General features: G+C 39.3%; 1 protein-coding gene across 1 annotated transcript; it reads left to right on the forward strand.

Annotated features, from left to right (window-relative positions):
* The first annotated feature begins 688 nt into the window (after nt 1-688).
* On the forward strand, nt 689-23,011 carry wdr17 (WD repeat domain 17). The gene is made up of 31 exons (XM_073468594.1): nt 689-811; nt 1,900-2,083; nt 2,197-2,427; nt 2,645-2,755; nt 3,845-3,985; nt 4,827-4,949; nt 5,572-5,759; nt 5,906-6,074; nt 6,742-6,833; nt 7,700-7,782; nt 7,903-7,989; nt 8,208-8,372; nt 8,950-9,065; nt 10,324-10,410; nt 10,675-10,824; nt 10,911-11,041; nt 12,229-12,354; nt 14,576-14,731; nt 15,432-15,496; nt 16,302-16,434; nt 16,665-16,753; nt 16,962-17,061; nt 17,257-17,396; nt 18,304-18,415; nt 18,541-18,682; nt 19,410-19,512; nt 19,670-19,771; nt 20,648-20,746; nt 22,341-22,408; nt 22,706-22,803; nt 22,892-23,011. The coding sequence occupies exons 1-31, from the start codon at nt 689-691 to the stop codon at nt 23,009-23,011; spliced, it is 3,834 nt and encodes a 1,277-aa protein (XP_073324695.1).
* The last annotated feature ends 1,595 nt before the right edge of the window (nt 23,012-24,606 follow it).

Here is a 24,606-nt window from a genome sequence, read left to right on the forward strand (position 1 = left end):
AAAAGGTTGAATAAAAAAATTTAAAAATGTGCTACTTTAGCTCTGATGTAGCATCCTCTCACACAATGTTCTGCCCACAACACTATTTGAATGGTAACATGTCACAATTAGCCTATAAACACTGAATAATCTGAATCACAGTAACTGGATGTATCAAATAAATGTAGTGGAGACGAAGTATGAACTACCTGAAAATTGTACTCGAGAACAGAACTTGAGTGAATTGTACTAAGGTTTATTTCATCACTGGTTGTTCTAAATTTTGACACAAAAATTTTCATTTTTACTGCAAATGGATATCGGTCCCAAATATCAGTTTTCAGTCTCTTCGATTTCTAATAATTGATATCAGTTTCGGCCATGAAAAAGCCATATTGGTCAACCCCTAATACAAAACACAGCCACTAGTGTCTCAGCTGACAAATGATCTGTGGATACTGTTTAAAGATACATTTCATTCATGATGTGTTCAGAGAGTAGTAAATAGTAAGTTAATTCAAAGTTCTAAAATCAACACTTGCTTGTCTACAAATTCATGGCTACATAACAACTAAACATTAAACATTAAACATTAAATAAAGACAGAACAAATGCTAAAAGATTTTTTTTAATTTAATTTTGGATTTGTAAAATGACTTAAATACAGCATGATTAGTATGTGCATGTGTTTGTGTGTCTCTAGGTGAGGATGGCCAAGGTGAAGCAGGTGGGCTTGCTGGCAGCAGGCTGTCAGCCCTGGAATAAAGATGTGTGTGCTGCTAGTGGAGACCGCTTCGCCTACTGTGCTACTTTGGCTATATACATCTACCAGGTGAACTTCATGTTTGTGGTCTTGTACATTGTGTGCCAGCAGTAACACCAAGATACATGTTTTCTGGATACTGTAAACCCCACACAATGTATTCATACAATAGTGTGATGAACCCTAATCTTCAAGCAGAATAACTAAAACATTCACAAACAGTGCACTGCAACCTGTTAGTTCCATGTGATTGTTTTCTTGGTTTAGTCCTTTTGTTTGAAGTGTCCACAGTTCAGGACAGAACTGAATCACTGAACTGAAATCCTTTAAAATAAAATATGTAATGATTCTGCATTAAAATGTCTAAAAAACAGCTCAAACCCAGAGAAATTCACACTTTCACGGCTGCCATGCAAGGTGCTGCTCATCAGACGCAATTTGGGGTTCAATGTCTTGCTTAGGGGAGCCGGGGAGTTGAGCTAGCTCCGATTACTGGATGACCCGCTCTACCTCCTGAGCCACAGCCGCACCTAAATATACAGACTGAATAAAACTTTAAAACATTACCTCGTCCATGAACATCAAGTAGATAGATTTTCTTTGGCAATGGTAGTTGTTTAATGGTGTGTTCTCCACCAGTAAAGTTATTTTTCACCTTACGTTACTTGTGCAAATGTTTATCCGCCCCAAACAGCCATTATTCTCGTGTACATTAACTGTAAACTAGCAAGCAACAGCACGCACAGTATGTGTGTCCCTGTGTTTGAATTAGGTCAACCTCTCACTAAACTCAGCACTCACCACTGTGGTTCTCTCTCGTCTTTTTCCCCCTCCACCTCCTGTCAGTAGACAGCATTACAGTACATAAACACTGACAGTGAAGGTCACCTCAGCACATCGCTTCAGAGCTGGCCGGCTCCATCCCCCGCTTCATCCAGCCCTCCCCACAAAACACCTGGCAAACATCTTCTGTTTTGTTTTGATAGACTAGGGACCCCACAGATATTGTGCTGCAATCTTTGTAATAACAACTGCAGAGAGGTTTCATAAAATCATGTCACCACAGGAATTATGTTTAAGCAACCACAGGACCAAATCAGAGCTGTTTATCTTCCTTTGTTAAGTTGCTTGTCATTTTCTCTGTCTCCTTGTTGTAGTTGGACCAGCAGTATAATGAATTTAAGTTGAGATCCATCATGTCAGAACACAAGAAGACCATTACAGCCATCAGCTGGTGTCCTGACAACCCTGACCTGTTTGCGTCAGCCTCTGCTGATAACCTACTCATCGTATGGAACGTAGCAGAACAAAAGGCTGTAGCAAGACTGGACAATACTAAAGGTCGATGGATGATCTACACCAGGTTTTATTGGCACACTGGAGTGGTTTAGGTTAGATTATTGTAATGTCCTCACCTCCTGTCGAGTATCACAGCATCTCCTCTTCTCTCCCAGGTGTCCCCACGTCAGTCAGTTGGTGCTGGAACTCAGCTGACGGGGTGGCGTTTGTCTCCCAGCGTGGTCCACTGTATATCTGGGTCTATGGAGGTCCTGACCCCGGGGTCACAGTGCATAAAGAAGCACACTCCTTCCTGTCTGATATCTGTCTCTTCAGATGGCACCCCACCAAAAAAGGCAAACTGGTGTTTGGACACACAGATGGAAGTTTGTCTATTTTCCAGCCAGGTGTGGATTTTTTCCTCAACTCATTTAATTAAATAAAAATTAAACACATTCTTACTTGTATATTTGTATATTTGCTGGAACAATTTTTTGAATAACAGTCATTTCCTGGCAGCATATACTCCTAACTATGAGTTTCATGTCACAACTTCTCTCTTCAGGTTCTGTGAGCATGTAAACACACACATCTTCATGATTCTGTCTGTCCTGTCTTGCTTAGGGAGCAAAAGCCAAAAGCATGTGCTGCGTCCAGAGTCTTTAGAGGGGACGGATGAAGAGGACCCAGTCAGTGCTCTGGAGTGGGACCTTTTGTCAACTGACTATTTACTAGGTTGGACAAACTATTTATCCTTTGAACCAATTTGTGCAATTCATGTCAATCTCTTCATAACTCATTAACCAGAACACAGACATGTCACAGCCTGTTGCCAGTAATTCTTTCCAGCATATACATGTTCATAAATAGATATCGTGTCCTGAAATACCACTTTCATCATTCTGACATACAGTAGATGCTGGCTGACCCAATTTTAAAATGGCTGCTTTTCTACAATAAGAGTATTTCGATAATTTACGTGTAATGTAATGTGCAATTAAAGCTGGGGTTGGTAAGATTGTAGAAACCAGCAAGAGTTGACTGCTACTGCTACTTCTGTTCACTCTGTTAAATGCCACAATCATATAAACACAAGCAAAACAGCCTTAAAGAATGTACCTCAGTCTGAAAGGACTACCAGGTGTGGCAGTTACTCCTTACTGCTGTAGGTGTGTGGTTTGTGCTAACTGAGTTTGAACGACAAAGACATAAAAACAGTTTCTCTGTCTCTTTGCGATGAATTTTGCTGGTGACAACAGAAAGCGCAAAGTCCCACCACTCCTTCAGGATACATTAACTCCCTGACAACTGCCACACGCTGCTTTCACATGTCATTGTCGCACTTTATCTTGTGTGTCCAGCGCCCATCCCAAATTAGATTCATTGATCAGTTTTTCTCCTGCCCTTAAGGTAGAACCTTGAAACCTAAATGATCGATTGTCTTCCGTACATTCATAATTTCACTTCTAACTGTAACTGGTAGAGTATTTCTTTCTTTAAAAATGTAGAACATGTGCCACTTACAAATTTTAACTGAGTAGACTAATTTATCCTGAAAAATGTCGAATTTAAAATTTGAAATTAAAACAAGACATAAGGCAATAAGACACACAAAATAGAAGAATAAAGACGCTTAATGTTTTATACTACAGCAGTTGTTAGTGTGTGCTGAGTGTGACAAAATTAGTACCATAAAATAACATGCTAGCATTCAAAACAGTGAATCCTGTCTATTCATGTGACTCATTCAGTTACTAGTTCTAACAATAATCTGTGTGACTATAATAACTAAATGATGAACACATCCTCTCTTCTCTCTCACAGTGTCCAATCTCCATAATGGTATCAGACTGGTGGACAGCGAGGCCTTGGTTTGTATCACGTCCTTCTGCTTCCCCTCAGCTGCTGCATCAGTTCAGTGTCTGGCCTGGGTCCCCTCTGCACCAGGCATGTTCATCACCGGAGGTAAAGACTGTGTGTATATTCTGTGGGGGAAGTGTGATTGTCATATGTTTAACGCTACAGGTTGGACTTGCTGGTATGTGAGACATGTGGATGTCACAATGTCTGTCTGTGTATAGATGCATCCTTACTGGCATATTAAAGAGTACATTTGGAACCCTAAAACCATAATACTTTGTATCATACAACCATGTAAGATTTCTGCATTAAAATGCCAAAAACGACTCTACCTTTGTTCTACACTTTGTTGAGTTGTCTTCTCAAATTATTCCAAATGTTTCCAACAATCTTCAAACCAGAGAAATCCACAAGTTGACTCAAGGTAACAGTGCATTTCATTTGGTAGCCTGCCGCTTTAACTTCCAGGAGAATCAGAGAGTGAGGAAATGAGTAAGAGAATGAGACGACACATAACATGGAGAAAACTTTAAAACACTAACTCGTCCTTGAACATTCGTCCCTGAGTCACATCAATAGATTTTCATTGGCAATGGTGGTTGTTTAATAGTATATTCACTACAAGCGTGGCATTTCTCATGAGAATTTGACCGCAGGATCATCTGTGTTAATTGGTGTTACTTTATTCGCCCCAGGCAGATTTCTAGCTGTAAGCTCCGCTCGGTACTCCCCACACAACATTCATTAAATGTCTTTTGTTTTGATCGGGAGACCCTAGCAGCAGAAATTATATATTGTGTTTTTAAGATAGCAGATGGAGATCATAGTAATACCACCATGTGTTATGAGAGGACAAGTTTAATGACCAAGAAAAATATTCAACACATTTGCATTATGGAAGAGACCTTGATGTGTTTTCACTAATTTGTGTTTGTCTGTCTGTCAGACTCCCAGGTTGGCGTGTTGAGGGTGTGGAATGTGTCTCGCTCCACTCCTTTGGACAGCTTTAAACTGAAAAAGACCGGATTTCATGCTTTGCATGTCCTCAACTCCCCTCTTTCCAAGAAAGGTAAAAACAAGATGATTGACACAAAATCCACATTTTCAGATTTGTGCATCTTAACAACAAGTGCTTGTGTACATTCAAAGTACATTCCCTCATGTTCTTTATTTTTAAGAACAATTTTGTGGTACTTTTGGGACTTTATCTGAGTATTGCTATTTTCTGCTCCTTTATACTTCCACTCCACTACATTTTGTGGGGAAATCTAGTATTTCTTACTCCACTACATGTATTTGATACCTTTAGTTTCTAGTTTCTTTCCAAATAAATTCATTTTTTATTAATTAATTTTATTGGCAATCGGATATTAATCACCCTTTTACTCAAGTTTACTGGGCTTGAAGTAATATTTTAACACTATATCTTTACTTTTACTCAAGTATTTTTTACAACACTGTATGTTTGTGTGTGTATGTGTGTCAGCCACCAAAACATTACAGAAGAGATTAGAATATACTTGTTTTTTTCCTTCTTGAATGTAAGCTGTGTGAGTATAAAGAGCAGTAGTACTTATCTTCATTCAATGAGCTCAGCAGCACTCTGTCCCTGAAATAAGCTTGAGACTGACTGTTTAGAAATGTAAGGATTCTCTTCTTTAAGATTTCTAGAATATTTTTTCTCTCTACAGCACAGAGTTCCTGTTCTCCCAGTAAAAGTCAGCACACCAGTTCCACCAGTGAGGCAGTACCTCCCCCAACCCTGTCACAGAACCGGTCCTTCTCTCTGCCTCCTGGCCATGCTGTGTGCTGTTTCATGGATGGAGGGGTGGGACTCTATGACATGGGGGCCAAGAAGTGGGACTTTCTACGAGACTTGGTATTCTATAGTATCCTTTGTAAAGTCAACACATGCTCTCACATGACTGAATGAACAAACCAATAACAGAACATATCCTGCTCTGTGTTAATAACTTAACTTATGATTTCTGGACTCTCTCTCTGTGTTTTTTATTTTGTTTCCAGGGTCATGTAGAGACTATATTCGACTGTAAGTTTAAGCCAGATGATCCCAACCTGCTGGCCACAGCTAGTTTTGATGGAACCATCAAAATCTGGGACACAAACACACTAACAGCTGTTTACACCTCCCCTGGCAATGAAGGAGTGGTCTACTCCCTGTCCTGGGCTCCAGGTACATTCACACCACACATCCACACACACAAGCACATGCATGCATACAGCACATGCAAAAAATAGTGTGTGAAACCTTTGCAACCAAGAACTGTGGAATGACTCACATACATGACATTCATGAACGCTGCCTTGACATCCCAGCCCACAAAAGACAAGTACTCAGGCTTCGTACGGGTACTGGAAATCCTTGATATGTTTGATTTTTGGTAAAGTACTTGAAACTGCTTGAAATTGTAACTGCATTACTTTCATGAAAAATCACTATCTGACTGAATAATTAAATTTTTAGATAAAGAAATAAAAAAGCAAATAAACGCAACCAGCAGACTGGCCCGGCCTCATGCTGCCCTTCGTTTCTGTAACAGCTAGGGAAAGAACACTGAGAAAAGAAAACTTTTAGGGGGCCGCCCAAAAAATGAACAATATCTATTTATGATATTTTTAGAATTAAGATTACAGGTTTACATTGCAAAATGCATTGTCATTTAATCTTAAGGTGCTAGAAAAGCTTGAAAATGCACCTTGAAAATGCTTTAAACATGCTATTGTGACACCACCTGGTCAGGTACATTGTTCAAAATGTGTCCCATCCGAGCAACAATATCTCAGTAAAGTGTATCTTCATGTGAAACTTGATGACCTGTCTGTCTGTGTGTGTTTTGAAGGAGACCTGAACTGCATTGCAGGGGCAACGTCTCGTAATGGAGCATTCATCTGGGATGTCAGGAAAGGAAAAATCATCACTCGCTTTAATGAGGTTACTTTGACCCCCAGTCCAAACTGTCTGTAATACTGAATCTGTGTGAAAATCACCAGTGTATCACTGAGCTCAATCAAATTATTAGTTAATACGTAGCTGTTGTCACCATGTTTTTTGTTCTGACAATTTAAAAGAATTGAAGTGTTGTTTTTATACCAATTAGAGAAATGTTGTCCTCATAAATTATTATTCTATCTTTGCCAATTACCCCTTAGTGGAACAGCTGACTCCATTGAAGAACCTGTTCACCCAAAAAGTAAAATTCATTCATTATCATGTTGATGGAAAGTCAGGTGAAGTTTCGTCGTCCACAAAACATTTCTGGAGCTTCACAGCAAAACAGCGTTGCAGCATTCTCCTAACTCCCAACTGAGTAAGCTGGGGACTTGATTTAAAATGTAATAAACTACCAAAAAAACATAAAATAGCTCCATACAGCTCATCCACCGTAAACCAAGTCTCTGGAAGATCAAATTGATTTAAACAGACTTACACCCTCCACGTGCGGTCAAGCTCGTGCTCCCACTTTAGACAGGTTGCACACGTTTAGCTTAGCAGCTACAGTGAAGATTTCAGCTTTAAAAATGGTGTTGAAATTGGTGCCTTTTCAAACCTGGGCTACACCAGATGAACTGTATGGAGCCATTTTATGTTTTTTTGGGTTGTTTATTACGTTTTAAAACAAGTCCCCAGCTACTTTACTGTAGCTGCAACGCTGTTTTGCTGTGAAGCTGCGGAAATGTTTTGTGGACTATGAAACCTGACTTTCCATCTGCATGTGAAGAGGAGATGATGTTCATTATAATTAAAATTTTTGGGTGAACTGTTCCTCTAAAAATTGACACCTCTCTGTCATCCTCCAGCATGGTAAGAATGGTATATTCTGTATATCATGGAGCCATAAGGATTCTAAGAGGATTGCTACCTGTAGTGGAGATGGATTCTGGTAAGTTCTCATCTTCTCTACTAAACCTCTTTTCTGACAAGAGTTTGTTCTATTATGAAGGAAAGCATAATGTGTTTTTCATAGAGAGTCTTGCATGGTTTTTTACTTTATTGACAACAGTATCATCCGGACCATTGATGGTAAAATTCTCCACAAGTACAAACATCCTGCTGCTGTATTTGGATGTGACTGGAGCCAGAACAACAAGTAAGACCTCAATACATCGGCCATCTTTCTCAGTGGGGTAGTCACTATGCATTAGAAAGTCACCTCATGCTGCAGCTGGGTATGACTGGCAGACCTTTTAACTATTGTTCTGTCAAGCGCATTAATATTGTCAAACTAAAAGTGTTGTGTCATCTGGTAGTTGCTAACACATGGCCACAGTTTCATACATAACCTCCTGCCTTTCTCGCTCTCTGTAGGGATATGATCGCTACAGGCTGTGAGGATAAGAATGTCCGTGTGTACTACCTGGCCACCAGCTCTGATCAGCCTCTGAAGGTCTTCACAGGGCACTTAGCTAAAGTATTCCATGTTCGCTGGTCTCCACTCAGAGAGGGCATACTGTGTTCTGGATCAGATGATGGGTGAGTGCAGACACAGAGAGCTAGAGCAATGCAGGCTGGTCAAGATGAGATGGACATTCAATGGGGAATCTGCTTTACTGCAGCAGCAAATGATAAGGTGCAAAAACAAGAACAGGGGATCAAATACAAATATTAAACATAATGCATATAGAGAAAATGTGTGAATTACAGGATATAGACATTGTGTTTTAACAGCCTGTAGGTATTTATTGGCAATTATGAAGCATGTAATGTATATCTTCTCAAAAGGTAAATGGAATGGAAACTCTGCAGTGAGTTTTGAAAATCTCATGATGAAGAGAGATCATTTGTCTCTTTTCATTGTTACTGTAAATCAATGTTTGAGTTGTTTGAGGACAACATATGCACATGCCAGCTAGATCAAGACAAGTATGATAGAGGTGGTGGTGCTCATACCACCTTTGTCCACAGGGGCTGCCAGAATAAACAACAAATGAAAGTTCCTTGTAGCTGCTTTAATACACCTGCAGTTTATATGGTTAAATCAGGCATTAGTCCTTGAGGTAGTCATTTACAATTAATTAAAAAAATATTCCATGTGTGTCTGTCTGTGCAGTACTGTTCGTATATGGGACTACACACAGGATGCATGTATCAATGTGCTGAGTGGTCATAAAGCTCCAGTCAGAGGCTTGATGTGGAACACAGAGGTTCCCTACCTGCTCATATCAGGTAATGCCACCACACGTACGGTTTGATTTTCCAACTGTTTTCTTTTATAGGAACATTTTTGTGATCAGCACATCATCATTGTCTACACTGTTGAGCTACTTGTGTTCTTGTTTGTCTATCCAATGAACTCCACACAAGCCAAGAGATAATTAAAAAGATACTGCTGTTGTGTTGATATACTGTATTTAGACATTTTTGCTTTCCAGTGACATCACAGCTGTCACCATTTTTACAGTGCCTTACAAAGTCACAGAGCACAGAGAAAGTGACGTCTATAATGTGGTTGGGTTTGAGGTTTATGTTTAGTACTGACTGGCTCTGTAAAATTGTCTAACAGAGCTGCATGAAGGGAATTAATGAGCAAGTAGCTCTGCTGTCACAGTCACCTGATGATAAGAAAGATGGTGTCTACATCTAAAACTTTGTTATATATTTCAATACTCTATGGTAATCTCTATAAAATGTCATGTAACGTTTGATAAGGAAATAAGTAGGTGATGACTTACAGTGTTTTAAAAGTTACACTCTTATGACCCCTACTGACTGCATCAGTAATGCTAAAGGTGCTGACAGTAAAATGCAGCTCTTTAGTAACATCTAATGGCAGCTGTAGGAAACTGCAACAATGCCTCCTCTGTAATCCTCAGTGTTTAGAGCAAATTGTACTTTGGAATTTCCGGTTTACCATCAGTTGCCTAAAGCTCAAAAAGAGCTTCTCGGAAGACCTGCAACTTCATATTATAACACTGTTTTCTACATGTATCTAACATCGCCACACTAGTCCACACCTTACCTCATACAAATTATTTCAGAGACATGGTAATCAAACTGGTGGTGACAGCTAGAGATACTGGGCTTCATATACAGCGTGTCAAGGATGTACCTCCTGTTTAAGCTGAAAGATGGATGCTCAATGATTTTAAACTCTGCCTCTTTAAATTCTTGAAATCTCTGCAACCACTCAGCTGACAGATGGTACAGCTGACAGATGGCAGGCTTTACTGATGTATTGTGATCTACTTGTGCATAGAGCCAATAATGATATTACAGATACAAATTTGATTGTAGTTAAGAAAGAGGACATTTTGTCTTTTGTTGGTTCACAGTCCAGTTCTATATGTGTTGTATGGTGTTGTACTTTAGGTTGCTGGTGTTTTACTGGCAGGTGTATGGTGTAGAATAGACTGCACATTAAAGTGATGGGACTACACTGTCAGTGTGTTGCATTGATGTTGTAAAATGTTGTGTTTTTCTGTAGGTTCTTGGGATTATACAATCAGAGTGTGGGACACAAGAGATGGCACATGTCTAGATACAGTCTATGACCATGGAGCTGATGTCTATGGTAAGACAGAATCATAGAACGAAACAAACTATGAGACTATCAATACTGCAGATACATGTCGGGGTGTCACCTACAGTGTGCGATGAATGAAGTTGTAAAAAGGCAATAAAAACTTACATTCCAAAGTTACATGAAGTGTTATACAGTCAAATTGTAACATACAGTAAACAAGTTTTGTTTTATGTACCTGTGACCTCTACCTGCTGTACTACCCTGTTACTTCTATAAAGACAAGTACTTACAAGGCTGTGCATGTGTCTGTAGGTCTCACATGTCATCAGAGTCGTCCGTTCACCATGGCCAGCTGTAGCAGAGACAGCACAGTGAGGCTGTGGTCTCTCACACCCCTCATCTCTCCACTGCTGCTGAACATCCTCACCGAGCAGCCTTGGGAAAAGATCATAGGAAACACAGGTGAGAACAGACACCTCATCTCTTCTATTTCACAGTGCTCTGTTCTGAAACCTCATTTAAGCATGCTTACTGTGTGCTTTCTGCAGACACAGCGATGGTTCCTGGCTCACCGCCGCTGCTCTGTGGGAAAGTGTCGCGAGACGTCAAGCAGGAGCTGGATAAACTGAGCTTAGACATCAGGGCCAAGAAACTGCGCTGGTTTTCTGAATGCTTTTCGGTAACTATGTTCTGAATTCTCATTTATAATTGCTGATGTTATAAAGGGCAACTACTACTGCATATGTGAAAAAAGTAGTATAAAGCCTTTCTGCATGTAATCTGATAAACTGCCTCAAGTGATGTCACTCAGTGGCTAAGTTGCATTCATTCATTCACTGTTGAACTCATTACGGACAGTTTAAAAACAAATGATCAAAATCAATACAGCAGAACCAAAATACCACATGTTTTATTCCACACATTCTTTTTCCTGTTCAAAACCTGGTATCCACCACACCACTAAGTTAATACATTAATGATAACACCCAAAATCTATTCCATCTAGCTTCCATAGCTTTTCTGTGTTTTTCTCTCCCTCTGCTGGCCTTTCAGTGCAACTTCAGGCTTTTCTTTTCTTCTGAATTCTCATAGCATATAAAATTGTTATTAAGTAATAACAGGTAAGGCATTTTAAAGCTTACATGTGTTTGATTTATTAGTAATGCAACTTTCTTAATGTTCACTTGCAGGGAGCTCTCTTAGCTAAGAACAAACTATATGTGTGTAGATTGTGAACATAAACATTCAGAGGTTAATTGACATTACTTCAGTCATGTTACATGTTGTCCAGAACCATAAGTGCAGCTTTATCCATGAGGATGAGGCTCATTTTAAATGTTTGACTTCTGAATGTAATTTGAAGGTGAGTCGACAGATGGCTCTCTCCTGCACACTCTTTATTTCTTGTTTGTTTAAAGGAAATGCACATCAAACACAGAGATTAGAAGAGAAAAGGCCTCGATACAGCTCCTCTACACTGAAAGGACATGTAGAAACCATTGTGTTCTCACTCTGTTGACATTAAAAGCCAGTGAGAGGAGAACTGTGTTGTGTTACATTTAAACTCAAGCCAGATAATAAGAATTTTCAGTTTTGAATTGAACTAAAAATACTAAACAGAAGGTGTACAAGTGCATTCCCAACCATCTCTCCCAGTTCACATTATGTCTTTAAAACTTTGTCATCATTGATCGCTGCATATGGTGGAACACTGCATCCACAGCAACAATAACCGAGCCTTTAACAAGGTATGGCATGTTGTAGATCAATTTAATAGGTCTAACTGTCAGATCCTGTGTGTGCATGCTGCATGTGTGTTCTCTGTGTGTTTCTGAATACATCTGTGTGTTCTTTATCCTGCACCAGCCTCCAGGAGGCAGCAGTAACGTGTGGGACTTGGTGTCGGTCATCAATGGCCAGGATGACTCGCTGCTACCAGCCAGCTACAGCAAGGGAGTGATGCACATGAAACACCTGCTCAAGTTTAAAACGGTGCGTAGCTCTTATGAAGGTCATCATGTGTGTAGAAACCCTGAGAGAGCACACTGTGAACTAAGGTCTGCAGCAGACACTGAGCCATAGAAGTGTACTTCAGAGTTCTGTATTTCACTTGAGGAGCAGTGCATACATTTGCAAATAATGTTTTTGCCTGCTTGATTTTTGCCCCACTAACGATTTACACAAGTTCAAATACAAACAGCTGAACCAACACACACAAAAATTTACACTGTGACACTCGTCACAAAAATGCGTAAGGGTCATTTTGTGCCAACTCATCTAGGGCCTCCCAGTTTATGTCATGGATTTTCTTATAAAAAATCATGTTGACACCTCTATTAATTTCATGGCACCGTACAAAATCCTTTAGCCGTTTTCTAAAACTTAGTTATGGATTGTTGAAGTTTTGCCCCCTTCCTTGTATGTGTATTCTAAACCTCACTAATTGCTCATTTTTTCACTGGATTGGGTTGAAATTTGTCCTGAACATCCAAGAGACCCTAAGGATCTTGAAATTGTGAAATAATATATGTGTATTGAGGAACTAAGATGAAGATTTTGTCCAGGCATACAGAACAGGATTACATCTGGTATGCAATGAACCAAGCCATTTCAAGTTGTAACTTGCAAATGTCCTGAACCCAATGAAAAACAGGCTCAACAGGTGTCCAACAGATAGAAAACCTTGAAGTCAACACAGCACAAATATCTACTGATGAAATAAAACCACGGAATGTAACATTACAGCCAGTGATAAGTAAAACAATATCTAATTTAAAAAAATCCTAAACAATGAAGGAGTAATATAACATCTTTGAATTTTTTTTATATATATGCCATGAATGTCAACACTTTCACATACTAAAGTTTCAAGGATATTAGATCAATCCTTCTCAGGAAAATCTACACTCAAAATAACTCAATAAGTGGGTTTGTCAGCTCTGAAGCTATATTTAACAAAATCTGTGGCAAATCATGGAAAATCCATGGCATGAGCTGGGAAAAGTTCTGGATTTTAGGTGAGGTTTGAGATGGTTTATTGGTCATTATACAACATATGGTTGCATAATGAAATGAAAGTTTGTAACCTCCTTCATGCTACACAAACATAGAACATAATGCAGTTATTATATACAACTATACACAAACACATACACAACCAGGAAATAATTCTGTAGTGCAGTTTTTAAATTTGTATATGGGGGATTGTAAATAGCGGCAACAAGATGGTGATGATATAGTTTTCATTTTTATATTAAAAGTTTGACATCAGGTAAACACTTTCCATCCATTTTGACTGAGTGTGAGCATCAAGCATCGATGTTATAAACACAGAGTCCACCCCACCTCGTCCAGCCGTAGTCCTACACTCTGTTGGCTCTGAACACGGTCCACCCGTCGAGTGCACGACTGGATGTTGTGGTGGGGACAGGTCTCTGTCTCCTTAAACCAAGCTGGATTAGCATGGCTTCCATCTCAGATCTCTTTCCTCTCCTCCCGAGGCTGTTGGAGTGTTCAAAAGGTGCCATGGGCTGTGATTGTCTCAAAGTCTGCTACTTTCTTCTCCAATGCTGTTAAATTAAATTCTGTCATAGGTATACTTGTTTTCAGCAGTAAAGATGAAAAAATAAAAGATTAAAAACTAAATGTAGCAAAATTTGAAGGAGCTTGTGGTCGCCTCATCTGTATGCACTGCTGTATGAATGTTGCAACACTTGTCTCCTGACAAAGCTCTGCAGAGCAATCTGGCCAGAAATAAGAACAAGCACGTAACAGAACATACATTTTTTATTTAATTTAATTTTTATTGTTTATTTTTACAGGGACAGTACACTATTAAAAGTAATTGCACAAGGGTAAGCTAGCAGCTAATTGCATCTGTTGTCCCTGGGTAGGAAAACAAAAAAACAACAACATAAAAACAACTACACAATATAAAACAGCAAAATCATATAAATATAATAAAAGCTTATAATAAAAATTACAGGACTACATTGGGTCCACACTGATTAAAAACTATACTAGTGCCATTCATGTCTACCTCTACAACAAACATCCTGACTGCCGGTTTTTATAGTACCTGCCCACCAACTGCAGGCGGAATTTGGCTTTCTAGCTAACCCTTATTCACACACTAACTAGTTCTATTCAACCGAAGTCGATTTAGAATATTTGCCTTCACTTTTATTTCATCCTCTTGTTCTATTTCTTTCAGTCTGAAGCCCAGGAGCTCACTATAGTCAAGATGTCTAAATTTGGAGGAGGTATCGGAGCTCCAAGTAAAGAGGAGAGGCTGAAAGAAGCAGCAGACATCCATCTGAGACTGGGACAGATTCAACGATACTGTGAACTAATGGTGGAGCTGGGACAGGTGTGTAGCATGTGTGTCAGTGCGTGTGTGTGTTTGTTTGTGTACTCATTTTTCTAGCAAGAAAGCACATGACTCGACACTAGCGATCCTGTCTGTGACCAATTCAATATTTAACATGTTCTTTAATGATTGGCTCTCATGGTCATGTGGTTTACAATGTCACAAGTGTGACATTGGCAGGCTCCACCTTAGTCCCTTTGTTATTCTTTTATACTGTGTCAAATGCAAAGGAAAAACAAAAGCTTTAAACTGAGAACGGTCTCCTAGCAGTCATTAAAACACCGTTGTTTCTGATGTTTGGGCCACTGTTTTGTCTCCGCTATCATGGAGCCAGTGAAGCCAGCAAAATGCTTTGCTTGTCACAATGGAAACCCAGGTGCCTGCAACTGGAAGCTGGAGGTGAAAGAAGATGAAAAGATGAAAATGGTCTGTTATTGTGGACTTCTGACAGAGTGGAGAGTTACAGCAGGGGCAGACAGACAGCTGCATGCAGCAGCGGCAGAGACAAAAACCAGGTGTAGAGTTTGACATCTGGCCATCTTCCAATAGTTTTTAACAAGCCAGTCAGTTCTTAGCTTGAAGTATATGTGGTTACAGCCACTGCAATTATTCTATTATAAGAAAATGGCCAATATGAAATTAATAAAAGACTGTATTGATAATGTGATTTAAACTAATAGTGAATTAATCTTTCTTTCAGTGGGAGAAAGCATTATCTGTAGCACCAGGAGTTTCCATGAAGTACTGGAAGAAACTCATGCAGAGGTAAGTCATGTTTAAGATCTGAACCAAACCCTTCCTGACACAATGTCAACATAGAATACATACTACACTTCACAGAGGGGAGAAGTTATTACCAGTGTTGTAAAAAATATGGTGTTAAAATATTACTTTAGTGAAAGTGAAAGTCAACCACACAAATAGAACTTCAGTAAAAGTCTATAAGTATCTGATATTAAATGTAATCAAGTATCAAAGGTAATTATGTGCCAATAAATGTACTTAAGTATCAAAAGCACAAGTAAAAGTAAATTATACATATATTTACATGTATGTTGATACTGCATACTTTGGGTCGACCAGTTGTCAATTATTGGATCCAATATTCATATTCAGAATGTTTCTTATTATCGTAATCAGAATGTTTTTTTTTTAAATATCCAATTGCTGATGAAATTACTTAATTTTAAAAATGTGCTATGTTGGCTCTGATGCAGCATGCAATTTGCAGAATAACTAGTAACTAAAGTCATCAAATAAATGTAGTGGAGTAATAGTACAACCCTTGCTCTTTACTCAAGTAAAGTTCAGTTGACTCAACTTGTACTTTGCATTACTTCAGTAAAATAACTTAGTTTCACTCCATGACTGGTTATTACATAGCTTCATTATGATGTATAGTTGTTGCTTTTATAGAATATACATTTTTTATCTTAATTTAACTGATTTTAATAAATGTATGTGTTGCAAGTTTATGTTCAAGTATAAAAGTATAATAATTATTATATGATGAATTTATGTCATACTAATAATGAATAGCATATGTAATGTAAATATGCTCATGTTGCAGGAGAGCTGACCAGCTAATGGCTGAGGACAATGATGATGCTATCCCATACTGCGTTGCCACAGGAGACATAAAAAAACTTGTAACTTTCTTCACTGGCAGAGGACAACTGCTGGAAGCCTTAATAATAGCACAGGTACACACATTGACAGGGGACAGACACTGATGGAGTAACAGAAGCTTTCTTTAGGGGCAGATGAATGCTATGTTTTAAATGAATAGTTACAGATGTGTGTGCATGAGGAGGAAGGGTGGATGAATAAGTAACAGGAGACAAAGACAGAGATATGTTCTTGAATATTGTTGATGGTTGTGATAATATTGATCAGAAATGTTAAAAATGATGTTAATATTCTTTTCTTTTAGGGAGCATGTGAAGGCAACATTCGTGCACCTCAAAGTTCTCCAGTCAACCACACGACAAATGACGTGGATAACAGACAACAATACCAGAGGTTTAGCATGCACTTACTCACTCACACACACACACACACACACACACACACACACACACACACACACACACACACACACACACTCACACACACACACACACACACACACACACACACACACACACACACACACACACACACACAGAATATTTGTGAGCTGATGTCATTGTTCACAGTCCCTGGCTCTATCTGCTCTTCTTCTGTCCAGTCTCCTCCATAAGGTGTGTAAGGAACTGGCTGAGTGGTACTTTCAGGACGGATGCTCTGTCCTGGCAGCATGCTGCCACCTAGCTGTGGACAACATCAAGGTACACACCACACACAAGTCAACATTAGTTACACACAAACAGTATGTTTGCATGTGTTTGTATCCACAGTTTGCCCAACATTAAGAATACCAGATGAAGTCTCAGATGTCTCTTCTTTATCATTACTGATCATGACTGATGATAATAAGAAGAAAATGTGACTTAAAATATGTGTGTATGTGTGTTATGTTTTAGTTAGCCATGTCTAGTCTGATCCGAGGTAATGAGCTGGAGTTGGCTGCATGTGTGGGTCTCGTCCTAGGAGAGGGAGCCAATCAGAGCACCGCATACTGCCTTGAACTCTTGGCAAGGAAGTACATGACCACACCAACATGGTATGTCTCCATCCGTGCATGTCCAGTCAGGGAATACCCTATCATTGTTTTGGAAGCCCTGAAAGTAATTCAACTAACACAGGGTTGAGTTTTGGCTTCTAGTTTTTACTTTTAAAAACTTGCTTCCTACTTTTAAGTACTTTGATTCTGATCTCTTCATGTTGCAAACCCCACCATGAATGTACTTGTGTACAGCTGGCTGATAACCAGCTTCATGCGATGAGTTAACTGAGACTGCCATCATTTGGTTTGGTGTTAAGACGACTGTATTAATCTATTAACAAGCTATTTTTGACTTTGCATCATGGCACATGATTGTGATAGTCCTCATGGCCAAAAAAGCGGTGCGTGCAAATCTTGGCAGGCCCATAATCTTTTGCCAATTAATGAACTATAACACTGCTACCAGCTCATTTTCTGGGCTGTTATAACTTAACACTGAGAATTTCTCATCTATGCTGAAAGAAAAAATCTTAGCAGGCAAATACTGCACCCACCTCTTAAGTTTCTTTTCTCAAACTTTAGGGTGAAACACTGTTCACATTTCACATTTGCGAATTTCATATAGTTATGCTCTGAAGCCCTAGTTGGAACCCATTGATGGCCATTACAGGCAGACCACTGGTCTCTGTGGAGCAGGGAACTAATTTCAAACATGCAGCCAAGCTTGTACAGTAGGGAAGAGCTACAACGTATTTCAGCTTGGACTTCGTAAATCAGCCAAAATTCACCTCTGCATTTATCACTTTGAGTGACTACAGATGAATAAGTAGCTAAAGTAAAAGAGCTCCACCTTTGCCTGTACTAGGGTGGAGCTAGGGTTTCAGTGCACAGCTGTACATCTACAGTGGCTGCTGAAGGTATTGTCTGTGCAAAGCACTTATATCTTTACCATGTTTACATTTAGGGAGCTCTCAGCTGACCTACTGCAAATGATTCCTGACAACCACATTTTATTGGCTAAGCTGTGTGCATTTTACCCAGGAAGTGCAGCTGAAATCAACCAGTTACATGAAAGGGTGAGTAGGTGATCATTAAGTTAAATCTAAGACATGTTTTAGATGAGATGGACTGGAAACTGTTGATGATTTTATCAATTATGATGATTGTATTGACAATGATTATGTGTTGTTTGTCATTCAAGTGCGGTCTGCCTTCATTAGAGGAGTGTAAGGCGCTGGCAGAGGCAGCCATGTGTGAAGGAGATTTGTTTTCAGCAGTTAAATTCCACCTGCTGAGCTCTGAACCCGAGAACGCCCTACAGATAGGGATAGATCACGTCAAAGGTAGTGACAACTCCGTTTCATTGTGTCTGTGTGTGGTTACCAAGCTAAAGTAATATCTGCACATTTAAGTATGATGATTTAAGTTCTTGATCCCCATCAATCCTGAGCTAAAAAATATTTCAAAAACTAAACATTTTAATTCTGTTTCCTCTGGAGAGATTCCGCTGTCACAGTCACATACTTAATATAATAATAGTTTACCCTTTATTTACAAACACTAAGGCATTACAATAAATTATTAATTCTGCATTATTATTAAAAAATATAGATGTCATTTAAAATCCTACATGCATTTTTGGCAATGGTCACCAGGGAGTTCAGTGAGCCCCCTGAACCAATTCTAACTGCGCCTGTGCTCACCCAACAATAAATGTGCATCTTGACTATTAACATTCTGACACCCTGTCGGTGTTGGTGTGATTAAAAACAGTATTTTTCCAACACGGTTATCAAATTTGATTCTTAAAGTAGCCTTTATGTTAAATTTTATTATCAATATTATACAATTTAGCCATAGACGGTTCTCCAACACACCAGTGCAGTTAAAGCGTGAATCTGTGAGCAATGTTTCCAAACCAATCTTCATGAAGACACTGCGCTTTTTAATCGATATGACATAGAATGCAATGAATTACATTCAAAACATTCATACAAACTGTTAACATAAGAAAATTAGCCAAATTTCACAAAGCTTCGTAAACCTCTCTTTAATTTTCCTCCTCACCAGAACAGCTGACTGGATCTGATTGGACGGTGGATAGTGTTCAGCCAATCCTGGACCTGATGAGTTACATTAGAACTGACCGCCTTATCATGGCCAAGTTGACTGAGTAAGAGCAATTATGACTGCAGGATTATATTAATAGTCACTTTAATCATTCCCAATTATGCTGTTAACTTCCATACACTGTGTGCGTGTGTGTGTGTACATGTATTTGTGTGTGTGTGTGCGCGCGCGCGTGTGTGTGTGTGTGTGTGTGTGTGTAGAAGCCGCAGTGAGCTGTTGATCCTGTGTGGTTATATTGGAGGTCTGCTGGCCATTAGAAGACAGTACTCCAGCATTGTACCTGCACTCTACGAATACACCAGGTAGGCAACTGTGTGTGCTAAGATTTTTTTTAACTTGAACTTAAACTTAGACTCTGAAATAGAGCATTTCTGAGGTGTTTTAAAAGTGTCAAGATGATGTGCTGCTGTTTAAATTCAGTTCAAACCTCCAGTAAATTTTGTTTCAGATTGGTCTGTGGTCTGTCAACAAGTTTATGATTAATGTATTCTAATGGCACAGGACTGACCAGATGACTGTGACTATATATCTATAGATAGATCATCAATATTTCTATTTTATTGTATTCTATTTTTATTAAACTGTTTATCATATGTATGAAGTAAGCATAACATATCATGTAAGGTACAGCTGTACCTGTCAGATCATGTGTTGCTGTCCTCTTACCTGTGTAACTAGTTTAATGCACATGGTGTTGTACACAGATTAGCCATCAGATCAACTTAATGATAAGTAGTTCTGTGACTTTTAATCACTGTGCACCAAAGTTAAAATGTAACAGCCAAATAGATTTAGATAGTTGACAGATGGATGGTTCTCGAGATGTGTGAAGAACAGACAGACAGACAGACATATCTTTGTTTTTTGTTGTTTTTGAGTCTTTGTCACTCAAATGTTATATATCACTTGAACATAACATTACATTAGCGTACAGTACATTAGTTTGACAATAGCTGTATGATTGAAATAGGGTGAAGACTTTACAGCAGGAATGTTTTAAAAAATAAGTGTAATACAGCAATAATGGGCTCTGTGTTTTCAATGATAATCTGTTGCCTGATGTCAAGCTGCTCCTTCAGCAGTTTTGCACTTGGCACTTAGTTGCCATATTCAGTTTGAAATTGGATTAATGGTTTGTGAGTTATTTTAACCACCATGTTTTTCTGTCTGTTTCTCAGTCAGTTGTTGAAGAGGAGGGAGGTGTGTGTTCCTCTGAAGATTGAGCAGCTGTCTGTGGAGCTGGATGCCTGGAGGGCCTGCACACAAAGTAACAGCAAGTAGGTTACACACACACACACACACACACACACACACACACACACACACACACACACACACACACACACACACACACACACACACACCAAGCTAATATTAATACAACTGAATGTTAATTATAACACCATGAAGTACAACAGTGTAAAAAAAACTTACAAATGAACACTAATTAAGATTATAAGAGGAAGATGGTGATGTAGCTGCACTTCCTCTTCATCTATCTACTGTAAATGATTCAATGATGCTAAAGAGGCAGCTGGAGAAGAGGATGCTGTCACAGTCACGACTCTCTACTTTATCATCATGCTCAGTCTCAGCTGCCCAGTAGAGCCAAAAGCTAAGGCCACAACGAGGCCTGTTACCATGGCAACACAGGAGAGGAGAGATTTAAGATGACTAGAGATACATGAAGAGCAGCTGAATCACCTCTGGGGAGACAGATGTGTCAATCTGAGAGATGACAAAGGCATGTTGCTGCCTGACTGACAGGAGTGGTGGCTGAAGATAACCATCTCTTTTAGGTATCAATGACTTGTTGATGAGCCTCATGATGCTCGCACCCCGGATCTCAGAGTGCTGTGGAGCTTCGTTACAATCAATCAAGACAGAGAAGCTAGAGCGTCATGACAGAGAACCATCTATATTAACCTAAATGTTTCCAACAATGTTTAATCCAGACAAATCCACAAGTTTACTCAAAGTTACGGTGCGTTTCATTTGGTCGCCTGTCGCTATAACTTCCAGGAGAGAGTCAGAGAGTGAGGAAGGAAGTCAAAGAATGAGACCACACCAATGTGAATTTAATGTGTCTGAATTCAGGTCAACCTCTGACTAAACTCAGGACTCCCCAGAGACTCTGATTTTCCCTTCTTTTTCCCCTCTCTTCTCTGTCACATTAAGTTCATGAAGTAAAGTACATGTCCCGTCTACCTGCAGGTCAACATTACAGAATATAAACACCTCACTGCTGCAGTCAAGTTGCTAAACAGGAGTGAAGATAAATCCGATTTTTTAATTCCAAAAGTTAGGAAAAAGACTCCCGCACACTGTCCACTTCACTTGCAATTAAGTTTATTGACAACAAAGTTTCAGTACTTAGACCTTCATCAGGTTATCTTGAGATAACCTGATGAAGGCTGCAATCTGTAAATCCCAAAAGTTAAAAAGTAATCTCTAAGCTTTTATTGTGTCGGTAAATGGCTCCGGATCAGAGCAGAATCTGAGGTGACTCTGGGTGTTTATTCCTCTAGAAGGTCTGCATCTGTACCAACTCTCTCCTCCAGAGCTGGAGGCTCTGAGCAGCTGAGCAGTGGAAGAACTTAGATCTACATCCTTTCCCAAAGAAGTGTCAAGGGTGGCCAAGGGGATGAATGGGCCCAGATATAGACATGTCCGAGGCATTGTCTTTGCTGCAGACCACTTCTCTTCTATTCGGAAATATGTCCCACACTTTTACATCTATGTGCATACTATCATATGTTTATATGGCTGACATAGCTCCAATGACTGTTGTCATCACTACAATATCTCTACATTGCTTATGTGCATGTGCACAGCATCACAATTGTATCTCTGTCTGTCTGTTGTCAACAGTCCTCCATCAGAGTGTCAAAGAGAGGAGTTCAGCTGCCTAGAGAGGAGAGTCCAACCAACAGATGCTGGTAAACATAACAGTTGTAAACACAGTTTATCAGGGAAGTTTATGGACATTAAACACTGCTCATGAAGCATATAGTAGAGTTTGGTGTATATTTCAGCAACATCACCCTAAGACTGAGATGTTGAGTTAGTGATTGACTACTAGGGGTGTCACGGTTCTCCAAATCCTCGATTCGATTTGATTTGATCAATTTTAAGGTCACGATTCAATTCGATTCTCGATCTTTTCTTATTCCAAGATGACAATGCCACGATTCATCATTTCCCATCATTAAACATATTTCCTTTCTCTCTCTCAGCTGCGTTAGTCTTGTGTGGTGCTGATTATGTGACAGGCTCTAATCTGCCGAGCCACTCGGATGTTCAGCTGTCCTGTTTCACTGGACACAGAATACAGGTGTGTGTTTTGATATTTCATTAGTCTTTGTGTATCTACATTGATAATATTGTGACTACTTGTGACTTTCCTTCTTTTTAATGTGCAGGGTCCAGTGCTTTTGCTGGAGGACGGTAAATCAGCAATCTCTCTTAATGATGCTCTGATGTGGGCAAAAGTCAACCCCTTCTCCCCTCTGGGAACAGGACTCCGCATCAACCCCTTCTAACACACACACACAAAGAGGACATTCCAAGGGAAGGGTTAACATATTGGAAGGAAGAAAGGAAGGAAGAAACTAAAGCCAGAGAGTGAAGTGTAGTCATGGAAAAGAAAAATGAAAACTGGGCTGCAAATTACATTTTTGTTCTTCAGCAAACCGGCCAACTGTTTTACGATTTACTGAGCCAACAGATGTGTTGACATCAATACATTTGTGATTCTGTGAGGATGATTCAGTTTCAAAACAGCTCATGATTTTGACATTGGATAGCTTAGCTGTTACGTGATGAGAAATTAGCCAGTATAAACATCATGCTTTATTTTTGAAGAGGGAATCGTATTGAATGACATCTGTGATTTGTTTGGTAGGATTCCTTCTTTTCTCCAGCAACAATTTCTCAAAGTATGAGCATGTATATACAGGGTATAAATCTGAATTACTTTCTTGTATTGTTGTAAAAAAAAAGAAGATACTGGAATAAAGCAATCACTGCAGATTGATAGGAGACTTGACCTGATTGTGTTCCGCCAATATAATATGCAAAACAGTAAAAACATAAATGCTACATTGCAGATGCGTACATTGCTAATATTTTCCAATAACAGCTACTAACAGTCAGCAGTATTCATGGATTCATGAGTGGCAAACCCAAATCAAACAATTCTTCAAGTAACTTTATTGGCTTCATCTGTGTTACATATGAAACAGTGTATTGATTAAAGGAGCAGTTCAGCATTTTAGGAACTATGCCTGTTTACTTCATTAACATGTTAGGTGAAAGATTGAAACCATGCTTATATTTGTAAGCTAAATATGACCCTGGAGCCAGCAGAAGTTATTTACACCCTTTTTAAAGCTCAAATCCTCACTGTAGCTGCTGGGCTAAAGACGCACCCTGTTTGAAAATGGGTGCATGAGCACTTCACCCATCTTTCCATCAGCATGTGGGTGTTGAGAAATTGACAAACATTTTGATTTTTAGTTGAACGGTTCCTTCAAGCACACTGTTGAACACTCATTTCCATTTGGATTTTGCATGTATATCCAGGTGGATCAATTCTTCACAGCAGCATCACATATGATACTATGAGTCAAATTAAAATTCAAACTTAAATTTTTTAATGTGTCTCGCAGATGCATAGATCTAGCTTTTTTCTGGTGGAGCACAGGCCTGGTGGCTGGCTCCAATACCTACATGCCTTTACACTGTAGTCTAATGTAAAAATATTTCTGTGACAATAAGACTTTTTCTTTGTTTCAGGCATTTTAAATCAAAGACACCCAGAAAGCCCGGCAGACTTTTGAACAATGGCTCAGTCAAACTCCATTCACCATCTCCATCTCCAATATACCTGAGTGTTTGATGTGGAGGGTTTATCATATTAAAGGATGTTCAAAATCATTCAATCATTACGGGCAACCGCTTATCCTTTGCAAGGTTGCGGGGGGCTGGAGTCGATCCCAGCTGTCATTGGGTGAGCGGCAGGGTACACCATTGACAAGTTGCCAATTAATCACAGGCCTGACATATAATGACAAGCAACCATTCACACACACATTCACACCTATGACCAAGTATCCTCAAGTGCATGTCTTTGGAC

Source organism: Pagrus major, chromosome 1 (genome assembly GCF_040436345.1).
Source record: "Pagrus major chromosome 1, Pma_NU_1.0".
Taxonomy (NCBI): domain Eukaryota; kingdom Metazoa; phylum Chordata; class Actinopteri; order Spariformes; family Sparidae; genus Pagrus; species Pagrus major.

Coding starts and splice junctions, on each gene's coding strand:
- wdr17 (XM_073468594.1), top strand. CDS start 689: ATGGCCAAGGTGAAGCAGGTGGGCTTGCTGGCAGCAGGCTGTCAGCCC. Junction 7,990..8,207: donor GACTGGAGCCAGAACAACAA/GTAAGACCTCAA, acceptor CGCTCTCTGTAG/GGATATGATCGCTACAGGCT. Junction 17,062..17,256: donor TAGCTGTGGACAACATCAAG/GTACACACCACA, acceptor GTTATGTTTTAG/TTAGCCATGTCTAGTCTGAT.